This window comes from Limulus polyphemus, unplaced genomic scaffold (assembly GCF_000517525.1).
Source record: "Limulus polyphemus unplaced genomic scaffold, Limulus_polyphemus-2.1.2 Scaffold4792, whole genome shotgun sequence".
Lineage (NCBI taxonomy): Eukaryota > Metazoa > Arthropoda > Merostomata > Xiphosura > Limulidae > Limulus > Limulus polyphemus.
The window spans coordinates 61,620-74,928 of record NW_013670402.1 but is presented as its reverse complement, the minus strand read 5'-3'; the positions used below and the strand labels follow the sequence as shown (position 1 = coordinate 74,928).

The window sequence follows — 13,309 nt, the reverse complement described above, 5'->3', positions numbered from 1 at the left end:
TATGTTGTTAGGAACTTTCAAAATCCCCAACCAGCCTGACAGCTTGAAGCACCTGTTAGCACTCTCTAATATGTTGTTAGGAACTTTCAAAATCCCCAACCAGCCTGACAGCTTGAAGCACCTGTTAGCACTCTCTAATATGTTGTTAGGAACTTTCAAAACCATAACCAGCCTGACAGCTTGAAGCACCTGTTAGCACTCTCTAATATGTTGTTAGGAACTTTCAAAACCATAACCAGCCTGACAGCTTGAAGTACCCATTAGTACTCTCTTATATTTTACCAGGAAATTTTCAAATCCACAACAAGCTTAGCTCTCTCAATACAGGGTTGGCCCCAGGTACCAACCATGGAACCATTTTTACTTGTATATAGTTTTAATATTATAACTTTTAATACAGTGTGTGTATATCTTCGCAAAATTTGGAAGACTTTTAGTATATATGACAAGTACCTTGTACACAAAAAATCTGTTTTTTTAATAAAGTATTTTTACTAAAGATTTGTCTGTGAATATATCGAGTATTTGTTTTGAATAGTATGTGTGTGAACTGATTTTCATGTTAATATTAAAAATATTTTTCTTCATCTCAAAAATCTCAGATTTTATTTGTGTATTCTCTAAAACCTCCTAAATACATTTCAAATGTCTGTTTTCAGTAAAACTTTATATTTTATCTTCCCCTAACTCTATACAACATTGGTCAATTTGACTAAACTTGTAACCACCAAAAAAAAAAAAAGAAATAAATCTAAATCACTCTTTTTTTCTTTTTATTGGAACATGAAACTACATTCACTTATCCTAAGTAGCTTTAAACTCTTAACAGTATAGATCTATTTATAATTAAATTTTATTGCTTTATTGTCATTTGAACTGCATTTAACTACTATTTGCACCATTATAAATTGTAAATTACTTGGGAAAGTAACATAACGCTATCGAATTACATTATCCATGAGCTGCTTGCCTGCATACTTCATGAAGCATTTTTATTATATTATCATTATTATTATGTATATTACCTAATCTAACATTAACTAACCTAAAGAGATCCCTATTTTTACATTTTACTTACTTTTATAATAATAAATAAAGAATAAGCATGAAATAAAGTCCTTACCTGAATCCTCTTTTTTCTTGCTGTCGACTATCGATTACACTTAACCCTACTTTTTTATATACTAATGGTAGTAATGCACTAAATAATTTTTATTTAATTAAATAATGCATCATACAACATAGACTAATAACATGCAAAAAGTAAACAATTTTCTGGCTTTCTAAGGATGTGACAAGAGCCATTACAAATTCATCTAAGTTAGTCATTATCTTTCCCAGGGGAACGAAGCTTGTACTAACAGTGAAACTGACAATTCTCTGTGCAGAAATCAATGTCAGAGAATACATCATTTGATAGATGAAAACCTTGGCTTTCTCTTGATATAGATAGTATAGAATTAAACGTAAGAGAGAATTATTAACAAATCCTGAAAAACAGGATATGATAAGTGGGTGTGGCAAGAGAGGTCTGATTTTCTATTTCATATCTCTGTAACCAAACAAAATTGATGGCTATAAAAATTATGGTTTGTGTGAGCAATAATGATTTTATACTGAGTAACTTGCATTTAATTGTGTACTTATTGGAGGGGTGGTGGATAAAATAGAGAAGAGAAGATGCAGGATTTTTTTAAAATATTGCCATATAAAATTAAGAGCTTAAACTTACGTACTATTAAAATATGAAATATTAGGATTATTAGCTAAAATTTTATGCTATACTAATTGGAATAACATAAAACAAAAGTAGATTAATAAAATTTTGAATACAATCACTAAAACCTCGTGACATGTGCAGTAAAGGATGCCCATTGCGATAGGGTTAAGAGTTTGAAACACCAGTTACTAGTCTCTTATATCTTATCAAAATCTTTCAAAATTCCCAACCATTCTGAGAGTTTGAAGCATCTATTAGTACTCTTTTATATCTTGCCAAGAACTTTCAAAATCCCTAACCAGCCTGACAACTTGAAACACCTGGTAGTGTTTTTTTCATATCTTATCAGGAGCTTTCAAAATCCCATATCAGTCTGACAGCTCAAAGCACCTATTAGTATTCTTTTCTAGCTTAGGAACTTTCATAATCTTCTACTAGCCCCAAAACTCCAAGGGTCTGTCAATGAATTACTTACAGCTTACAGTTCTGAAGCAGCTGTTTCAATCTTTTACAGCTTACCTAGAACTTCTTCTGCTAGACCTACTCCAACTTCGGCTTTGATGGGATTCACTTCCACTTCTTGACCTAGATCGTGATACTGAATGAGATGAAGATTGGTAAACAGAACTCTTTGTACTGTTACTACGGTTCCTAAAGAAAAATCAGGCTTTGTCTGTAATATCCATTACAGAATAAAATATTACACTACATTTAAAAGTAAACTAAGAAAATTTTGTGTTTCTCTTCTAAAGCCAATTAAATAGCTTTGTAAATAAAGTTCAGTTCTCAATTATAATTGTTCAGGTTCAGACTCCTATGAAGATTTTACACAGTTAAGAATAACAATTAGACAGCAATTCATACTCAAGTGGCTGTGTATTTGTCATAATAATGTTTTACTCCTATTTCTAATAAAAGGGAACTAAGCCACAATAAACTAAATAAAATATTTACAAGTAAACCAAACAAACAGAATGAACAAGACAGAGAACAAACATAAATCCTGTTTATGTGAAATGCATCGAAGTAGCTAACTTACCTTCGAGAAGACGGTGTCCTTGTGTTTGAGTGGACAGAAGAATTGTGTGACTCTGACCTTGACCTAGATCGTATCGAAGATCGGGACGATGACCTGGAATGTCCTCTTTTTTTGGCAGTTTGGTAATCCGGGGTTGGTGATACTGCTTCATGGGAATCAGATTTTGAAAACGTCTTTGCTTTTTGAGGTAAAGATGAATGTGAAGAAGACAACGAAGATGAACTGTCATGTCCACTGTTTTTTCTACGTGGAGAGCTTATACTAATGCTCTGGGATTTGGAATACCTGCTTTCATCTCGACTGTATGTATAAACTTCTTTTCTATCTGCTCTTGGAGATGGGTTTTTGTCTTTCTTGGCAGAAATGTACTGAGCCTCATCTCTTCTATAATCAAACTTGTAGTCAGACTGTGGCGATTTGGTGTTGTATTCTTTGATTTTATCGGTTTTTTTCTCCCCTCGTTCTGGCAGGGATGATCGGGAGGTTTCATCATGATATTTGCCGGCTATTTTAGATCTACATTGATGTAAATTTAGAAAATAGTAAAGGTTTTAAAACTATAAATGTTTACAGTGGAAGTATGTTTAATAAAACGTTTGTGCAACATTAGTTTACATGCAAAGTTTGGCAAATACTTCAGGCAAAATATTACATTTTTATTAACATCATTTGAAAATTATTACAAATACTAAAAATACATTTAAAAGTATTATTGGCACAGAATCATATAGAACAACATTATTATTCACCATTAGAAACATTTCTCAAAATTAAAATCTTCATAAATAACTAGTTTAAAAGAAGTGGTGTGTGTATGTATGTGCAAATAGACTATTTGAAACCATTTCTTAATGATGAGGTTAGTAGGCCACAGACAAATCTGAGTTCCAAAATTTTTCTTTGTTGTAAAGTAATTTTATATGAAAAAGTAGAACAAGAAAAAAGTTTACAATATTTCTCATATTTAATATTAATTTGAACAATAAGTTATTACTACAACATTTGCTTATAATTATAATGCTAATTCTGCTGCTACAAGATCAAAGCTACCATTCTTGGCGATACTGTACAGACTTTCAAGTACGTCTCAAATTATGACTGTGTGAACAAGTACTTTCCGTGAATCTACATAGATTGAGAGGCAAGGGCAGTTCAGCCTTGATTATACAGCCCCCCCCCTTCCCCCACCCATTACCTAATCTGCAGAAATCTTCAAATCCATGCCCTTTTTCACATGCCTGAATGATGTGATTGCATAAAAATGTAAAATGGATTCTACTGGTAAGCAAGGTATTAGTAAGTGTTAAATTCAGTTTTAAATCGAATAGTTCTTCAGTTTAAAAAACCTATTTCCCATAACATACAGTAATGGCCTAAGCAACAATAACATAAATGACAGGTTTCTAATACTTTTGTTTTTCTTTATCTTCACTTCAAACAACTACAGTAAATCTGGATATTTTTTTACCTCTTGCCATTCAACTTTGATGTTGAATCAGCCTCTGTGCGACTTCGTGCGTACAAACTTCGACTATTAGGGATTGGGGAATAACTTAGAGAACGAGAGTCTCGACCTTTTTCTCTTTCAGGGGTTTGAGATTTCTCCTTTGGGTACCTTCGGTCAATCTTTTCCTTTCCTCGAGAATCTAATATTTTATCATCTATATCCCATTTACTTTCATTTATTTTAGTGTGATGTTTCTTGTATAACTTCTTCTTGGTGAGCTCTTCCTCACTATTAAGTTTCAACAGAAAATATAATGAAATCATTAACGACACATAGTACAGCAGCATTCTTATATATAGCACAGATTAGGTTGTGTGAATTGCTTACTACTTCCTCAGTTAAACAGGTGACATAAGGACAAAACTAAAGTAGAATGTTATGTGTAGTTTTGCTCTCATTTTCCACACAAATTTGAGTTTCCCAACTGGTCCACAATACAGTAATTGGTTATATTTATAATATATACAGATTCTCCTACCTAGTTCATAACGTAGTAAATGTTCATATTTACACTACCTTACAGATTCTCCTACCTGGCTAACAACATAGTAACTGTTTATATTTACATTACATCAAAGATTCTCCCACCAAGATCATAACATAGTAACCGTTTATACTTACACTATATTACAGATTCCACAAACAAAGCAAGCTGTCTACTTTGATCAAAACTAAAAATCAATCTGGTAACAAGTACAGTTGATTAAATATACTGTTCTTACATTCTTACTTATAAAGGTTAGAATGTATTGTTTCATTAGTTGGGTACCCTCACTCTTAATGATATTTTTGGCCATAAACCCAATAATACCTCACATAATTTGCTAATTTAGGAGATTTAGGTGAGTCGTAAGTTCATATACTAAGCTAACAATGCAAAACAATCAGTGTAATAAAAGTATAATAAACAAATAATGAAAGTATACCTTACTTATGGAACACACAAACATTACAAATTAGTTTCAAGTACTGTTGTATATTTAATGTTTGTTGAACAATGTGACATCAGTATAACCAACTGGTTTAAGATCTTAGCATGGGCCGATGATGAATAAAACTTCCAAATAAAAACTGGTTTCTACATATCATACAGAAAACTAAAATTTTAGAAATGATAAACAACTTGCACTGAAAGTTATGATTTTTTTAAGGAAATTTTTTAAAAGACTGAACAACTGTAAAAATATTTTTACAGTTGTTCAGTCTTCATTGAAAAACGAGTTTGTTGTTGTTGAATTTTGCACAAAGCTACATGAGGGCTATCGACACTAGCTGTCCCTAATTTAGAGGTGATATACTAGAGGAAAGAAAGCTATTCAACCCATCATTAACTCTTGGGCTACTCTTTATACACCGTTATAACCATATAGAAACTGTAACAGCATTTCAGAAGCATGAAGAATATCAGCAAGTTAAATTACCCAGAAGATGAGCCAGTAGGTGATGATGATGATGAAGATTTGCTTCTTCTTTTCTTTTTGTTTTTCTTAGTTTCTTCTTTATCAGAACTTGATAATGAAGCTTTGCGTTTTTTATCAATTTTTTGTTGATAGGCAGATATTTCTGTAGAGCTGGATCTATCTCGTTTTGAACTAGATTTTTTGTCAGATTTCCTTGCAACACTATCATGTTTTCTAGCTGAACGGGAGTGCTTGTCCACATTTAAGAGTGGCAAAACTTTTGGAGAGTGAGGACTTGGTGATACTGAACAAGATGAACTGTGCCAAGAAAGATGTTTCTGAAAAACAAAGTACAACAATACATTATCACTGTCCAAATTTTGTAGTGATATACAAGTCTGTATAATTATTAAAAAAAAAAATCAACTCACTAATAGAGAGAATAAAAACTTATTCTTAGTGTTTTAAAACAAAAGTTAAAGTTTAAAAGGTAATTATTAAATGAATTAACAAAATGTTATTACAAGGGGATACTTTCAAATTTAAGATAATCATGGAAATTCCTAATTAACTATCATATTTCGTACATTAAGAGATTTAGAGATGTTAGTTAAGTGCACACACCTCAAATAATAATTTTTAAAATGTATTACAACAGTTTTTTTAAATAACATTAATTATTTTAGTCAGTAATAACAAAACTATCCAAAATACTCTTAGTTGTTTCATCAAAACCAAAAAAGAAATTAAATATTAACATAAGGCTGACAATAAAGTTTTAGAAATAAAAACTAAAATACTTGTTTTTATAAAACTAGTAACAGATGTACAGGTGGTATCAACAAAATGTACCATGAAAAGTGAGTCACATTAAAGTTAATGTTTAGATAAGTATGTTAATATTTAAAGGTGATTTTTTTTTACTACCATTCTTCTGTATACATAATCTTAGTTTCATACTACTACATGTTTCTTTGAATTTTCTTAGAGTAAACAAGCATTAATAATATATGTAATAAAAATTAATTACACTTAAGTATTAACTTTCATCATGCATAAAAATCTATTATTTGTGATACACAGAAGTGTGGCAATAACATAGAAGAAATGTTGTCAGTTATGTCCCATGTTCGCTGGACACTGGCTAGCAATATTGTCATACTTATACTTACTGTTTGACCAATCCTACTGGGAGCAGTTGAGTATCAAGACAAAATCACAAGTGTTACATATCATCCAGTAAAAATACTATGTACATCAAAACACTAACTGAAGTCAATTATTACACACAAACACAGTTACACCAAACTATTTTTTAGAGTTAACTTTGTGTGGAGTTGCTACAAAATCAAGACAATTTTGTGGTCTTACATAGTTCACAAATATGTTTGACATCATTTCCAATTACAATGTATAAAGCATATGAAGGTCTTGCATACATACAGACCTGGCAAGTAATGATTTCAACTTAGTTTTGTCTCATTTATTCCATACTGATTTATATACTAAAATGTTAATTAACTCATTAAACCCATAATTATTTCCATATTCTGCTGGAATTATTGTCATGATGTCCTAATAATTATCACCAAACCTTATACAATTTCCAGTCTATTTATAAAAGGTGGTTTGGATTAGTTTTCAGCCAAAGAAATATTAATGTTATCAAATGCTGTCACCGTCTGATGGGTAAATCAGTATTTTCAACCAGACAATGGCAGCGCCTGTTCAAATTTGAGTTAAAACTGGTTTTAAACAATTGCCTTTGAAATATAATTTTACAGTATGGCTGATACAAAACTTTTACTTATTATTATAAGTTAAAATGATGTTTGTTGAGAAAGAATGTTTTATGGAAAAAAAATCTAACTGTATGAAAATTTTTCCATAAAAAACTAAACTCAGATATGTGAAACCAATTCATATCGAGTTCTTTTAGAAAACTAATCTATACTGAGCAACGTATCTCCACATACTGCAGACACAATGTTAAGTGTAAAATACCACCTGAATCTCTTGTAAGTAGAGCAGCTAGGTGAAAATCTTTATAACACCATGACTTCAAATGTTTTGGCTCAAATAACTGGATAAAAAAGGACAAACTAAAGATATCTAGCTAGAAGTCTTAGAAAAGTTTAAGTAATACTTCAGTGAGTAAATTTTTCCAGCATTTAACTATATAGCTGAATGCACATTATTTTCCAAAATTTATAAATGCTAAGTCAAGATTTTGAGAAAAATTAGTAACAAAAAAAAGATCATTACTTTTGATATTAGCTTGGATAATTTTCATCAACTAAGGTTTCAGTTTTATTAACATTTCCTCATCAATTCAATGTGTTATGTGCACGATCTATAAATGAGGAGATCTTTGGATGTTTTTCTCAATACAAGTAGCAGCAGATGTAAATAACATGAACCACGATATGAATGTCATCTAAGGTTAATATTTTGAAACATAATTATTTCTTGTGCTGAATCTAAAACACTTAAAATAAAGGTGATGTTACCATTCAAACTTGGCACTGGTATATGTTTACCATTATTTCTTGCCCCCAACTTACAACTTATTTTAATACAATGTTAATTGTTGTGTTTTAAGAACAACAGCTTATCAAAGAGTCCATAGGGGTTATTTTTTTGGCTAACTATTCATGGCAATTATTATGAAGGAGCAACAGTTGCTTACACCTCTGTGTTAGATGCAACTAACTGTAATTATCAAGACATGGTATAACTGTAAAGGATACAGCGAAAGATAATTTTTAACCATTGGAAAGGACACCCTTCTACTTCCATCTACCAAAAAGATGTTCAATACATCTAAATTAATGTTTCGATCAGTAGGAGGAAGTATTGTTAGTCTATCATGTGATAATTTTCTTTTGTATAAGTTGTGGTTAACATATACTCATGTGCTTTGAAACAAGAGTGTCTGTATCTATGTGGAGTGGAACAAGTGTGAATATTCTAATGTATGACGAGTCAATTTTCCATTTGTATAAACATAATTCAAGCTTGTTTGAAACTTTCACATAATGCAGAAATCTTAACATACTTTAACATTAAAAAAAAAACCTTATGATTTTTAATGATCACTTTATTTCAAACATTTATTTATTAAATCAAATGGTTCAGTTAGAACAAAAATCATTATAAGCTCATTATTTTTAAGCCATTTTAAAATATTTCTATAAAATGACTTGCTATTTGTGGACAAACAGTTGGGCTCTCAAACGGCACAATTTTCATCTAACAATACAAAACGCAATAACATCTAGCTGTTTGTTTATAGATAAATTTATATCTCTGCATGGAAATTATAATACTAATACTACTTCATTTTAAATAGTGTAAAAAAACTTCATCCACCCTGGTAGTTAGGAGATAACAGTCTTCAAATAAAAACTTCAGGGGTGAGAATGTCTCAATAGAAAAAACATCGACAGGAGAAAGGTGTGTATTTTCATTGTTTGTTTGTTTGAAGTTAAGCACAAAGCTACACAATGGGCTCTGGCCACCACGGTATCGAAACCCAGTTTCTAGCGTTGTAAGTCCGCAGACCATACCACTGTGCCACTGGGGGGCGTGTGTATCTTCAAAAAGCCATAAGCTACAGGGTTTTAGGTCCCCCGAGGTGCAAGCAGTGTGTACATTTAAAAGATACACATACAACTATCTAGAACAGTGAACCTTTATATTCTATTAGGAAGATAGTAGTCCACACGACATGTAAGCCTGTTTTCAAACACAAAAGAAATATTTTTTTGAACAAATATTCAGAAAAGAAAAACTGATATTTTATTTGGCAAAGACATTTCAAGCAACTACTCTTCATAAGATCTGATATGAGAATGACTGAATGTTGTGGTAAAAAGATGAAAACTCTACTAGTAAAATAGTTCAAGAAATAAACAACTATTTCACATGGCAATAATGTTTCAAGCAATTAATCTTCATCAGGTTGGATATGAGACTGAATGAATGCATTGTAATTCAAAAGGAACACTAGCAAGAAATATTAACTGAAAACAATTTAAACAATATGGCACAGTTAATAGCTATACAGGATTACATACACACACACACACACACATATATAAAATCATACAAAACCAATTAACATAATACACCATTACAAATAACAAAAGATATAACTTATATATCTCTTGAAAATTAAGGTATAACAATATAATCCATCATTTTATAAAATTAAATGTTTTTTATGTATATAGTAAGACTTCATATTCTATTATTACTCATTTTAGAAACTGTTTTAAACTGAAATTATTTCAAAAGGTCTTAAAATACACAAAAGATCTGTTCATAGCTGAAAAGTACAAAATAAGTATAACCTAGTAATCTGCATTTTAATTGCCACCCAAGAGAACCAGTGGTGTGACTTCATCTCTTTTGGTACTGGCTTTCAAAAACAAACGGTGAATGTTATAAATTGTACTTGTAGATGCAGCAGGTCCTCTGTTAGTTGAGCTTCTTTGTGACTGACTCTTAATCCAAGCAATGTTTAAGGTCTATCAACATTGTGTCTGTGATGCTTTGTACTCAAAGATGACCGAAGTTCAATTGAATAGCTTGTACTTTTTATGCAGATAAGTTTTTTCATACACATAAGACTTTGCTCTGTGAAATGAGTAATTAATGAGAGCTTTACGCAAGCTGCACATGGTCTTTCTGGCAATATCCACTTTCTCTAAGAGCTTGCCATACCTGCAAGAACTCCTTTTTTCCAAACAAATTCACCTTCCGACTGACATTACTCTCCATCTAGTTCCGTCTGAATTTGTTTTCAGTCCATTATCTATTTCTCTGATAACATTTTCCTGTCCCCCTCTCAATTATTTTTGCCACTCTTGCATATTTAAAAGATCACTATTGCCCAACCAATTCAGTATTAGACAACATGCATCAAAAATGGATGACAGAGAATTAACAGCTGAAACTTTTGTGTAGACATACCTGGTTCGTCAATTAGCACATTCCAGTTCCCCATGTTTTACCACTAGACATCACAGATAAATAGCAATACTAGATTGAGAACCTGTTTCTCCCGACCATTTAAACATTGATGCTGCCCCCCCCCCAATCCATTTTTCTCACCAAATTCAAACTGATCTAAAAAATGACCCAAACTGACTAAAAGAAGAATCATGGAAACCCAAGGTAAATTCTCACCCTGACTCTTGGTGGATGAAGTCTATTAAACTATAAAAAATGAGTCATTACCCACCATTAAAACCTCTTTAAATGACACAGTACAAATTTTTTGCTTAAAAGTGTTCTCCTTATTGTGTTATACGGTCGGAAATTATCAGAGTAAGTATCTTACTTTTAAAATCATGACTAAAGTTTCCCTTGATGTTCAAAATGCCAACTAACATTTAAACTCTGATGTCTATTTGCATAGAACACTTCTCTGTCTGGTGAGTGCAACATCATTAATTCTTTCAGATTTTTTTACATCTACATCCTGTCAGACTGTGGATTATGGTATTGATAAAACAATGAAAGAAAAACAAAATCTATTAATGCCCTGGAAGCAAAATCTTTGTTTTTTTGTGGGTTGTTTCTTTAGTTTAATGACTATTAAAAACATTTCAATAAACACTGTAACCAGCTAATAATTCAAAATACTATTATTTTTTCCCTAAACATTCATTTCTCATAAAGTTATAGCAGGTGTATTAAAAAACTACTTATAAAATTACAAATACTTCATCCTTAAGTTGGAACAATCTTAGCTTTACAATAAAGAAAAAGATTGATATAATTAAAAACATCAAGCAAAAAAAGGAAAAGCAAAGAATAGTTTATTATCATCTCACCTGCAAGAGTTAAGCCTTCAAGGGGAAGCATGCTTTAGTAAGGTAAATGAATTATTTGTGTATACCACACATCAACACTGATATCACACATACTCACAATATATAAACTGTTTAATTTCTCTACAAACCTGCAGTACACGTTTCACTCTGCTTTACAAACATGTCGGAATAAAAAAAGTTTTATAGCTATGTATTTTTAAAGCTATTTTCTAACATTATTCAGTGTCCCCCCAACGTCTGGTGTAAGTAAAATTACCCTACAAATACACAACTCTGAACCAATGAAATTTACGAGAATGTTTATTGAAAATTAAAACCACTTATATCAAAGGCTGTGCCTCCCAAATCCAATTCCTTACCACATACTGATCCATGAAATTTTATTTGTTATTAACCATTCAAAATTCATTTGATCACACCTACCTTTGAATTTTCTTGAGTTTCTCTGTGAGACTTATGTTCCTTTATTGATTTTTTCTTGGTCTTTTCCTCATATTTTTTCTTTTCATGTCCCTTCTTCACCCCTTTCTTGTGTTTCTGCTTGTACCGTTTACCAATTGGTGAATCAGAGCTGTAATAATTAGAGCAGAACAGTAAAAAGATTGTTATTAGAACATCAATACAACCTTCAAGACAAGAAAAAAAATGTAATAAAAGTACAGCAAACATTCTAGAAAATCTCTTACATTAATATTGGATCTTCAACTGAGGTTTAGCTATATATCACAAACTGTTATTGGAAAACTTTTACAAGTTTGACATTGTAATTTACAAACTTGTAAGAACACTATACTATCCTTTAAAACAAGTCCACGATTATAAACATTTTATGCTCGAGGTCTAGCCTAATCTGGTTGTAGATTTGATTCAAGCTTGAGAGAGAGAGAATATCTTGAGTTTGTTTCACACATTATTACTTCATATTTGATAAATGATTTAAATTGCTCTGTTTTTACTGGACTTGCACTTTCAATCGACTACACCAGCCTGGAGTTGACACTACCAAGTTTGTCATTAGATTAACCAGCTCTTACAGATCTTTTAATGGTAATTTTTGGTATGTTGATATTTATTAGATCATTAACAAGTTAACTCTATGCGTATGGGAGAGTGAAAGTGTGTCACAATCATTTTACCGAGTTACAATGAACATTTAATTACACTACTTCATTATCAATGTATGTTTGTAAACTTGGCACAAAAAGACACTTTATAATTCAAATTTTTATATCATCTAAATTTTAATTTCCTAATTACAAAAGGAAATATTTATATAAATTCTCAATTTGCACCTCTTAGTCACATGATATGGTGGACCCCCAACTCCTCATTTATACATTATATTTGTCTTTCCTTATAATGGCTTTATATTATTCAACCAATTAGAAATACATACTATACATATTAAAAAGCCAGAATATAATATTTTAACCTCTTTATCTTCTTGCTTTATTGAGATATCACTATATTTGTTCAAGTGGAAATGTGTACAGCCAACAGAAAGAGCATATTCTAAGTTATATAAATCAGACAACTGCCCGTTTTGTTTTAACAGTCAAAGCTGATAGCTTGCGAGGAGAGCTTCATGTGTTTAAATTAAATATGTTGGTTAGCAAAAAAATCCATATAAATTATAGAAGTTTTGGCACATTCTATTGTAGTGCCCAATATGTTTTCGTTTCTACATAAATTATAGAAGTTTTGGGACATTCTATTGTAGTGCCCAATATGTTTTCGTTTCTACATAAATTATAGAAGTTTTGGGACATTCTATTGTAGTGCCCAATATGTTTTCGTTTC

At 31.2% G+C, this 13,309-nt stretch overlaps 1 protein-coding gene across 4 annotated transcripts in view; it reads right to left on the bottom strand.

Annotated features, from left to right (window-relative positions):
- The window catches only part of LOC106471691 (serine/arginine repetitive matrix protein 2-like), a 53,908-nt gene that overhangs the window by 4,278 nt on the left and 36,321 nt on the right, over positions 1-13,309 (bottom strand). For 3 of the 4 annotated variants that reach the window (XM_013932308.2, XM_013932309.2, XM_022400304.1), the window contains exons 7-11: positions 11,933-12,080; positions 5,688-6,004; positions 4,228-4,494; positions 2,760-3,275; positions 2,240-2,371 (exon numbers count right to left, since the gene is read on the bottom strand). In XM_013932308.2, coding sequence (XP_013787762.2) covers positions 2,240-2,371; positions 2,760-3,275; positions 4,228-4,494; positions 5,688-6,004; positions 11,933-12,080 — 1,380 coding nt within the window. The remainder of the gene's footprint in view (positions 1-2,239; positions 2,372-2,759; positions 3,276-4,227; positions 4,495-5,687; positions 6,005-11,932; positions 12,081-13,309) is intronic. The other variant, XM_022400303.1, reaches the window with a different exon arrangement.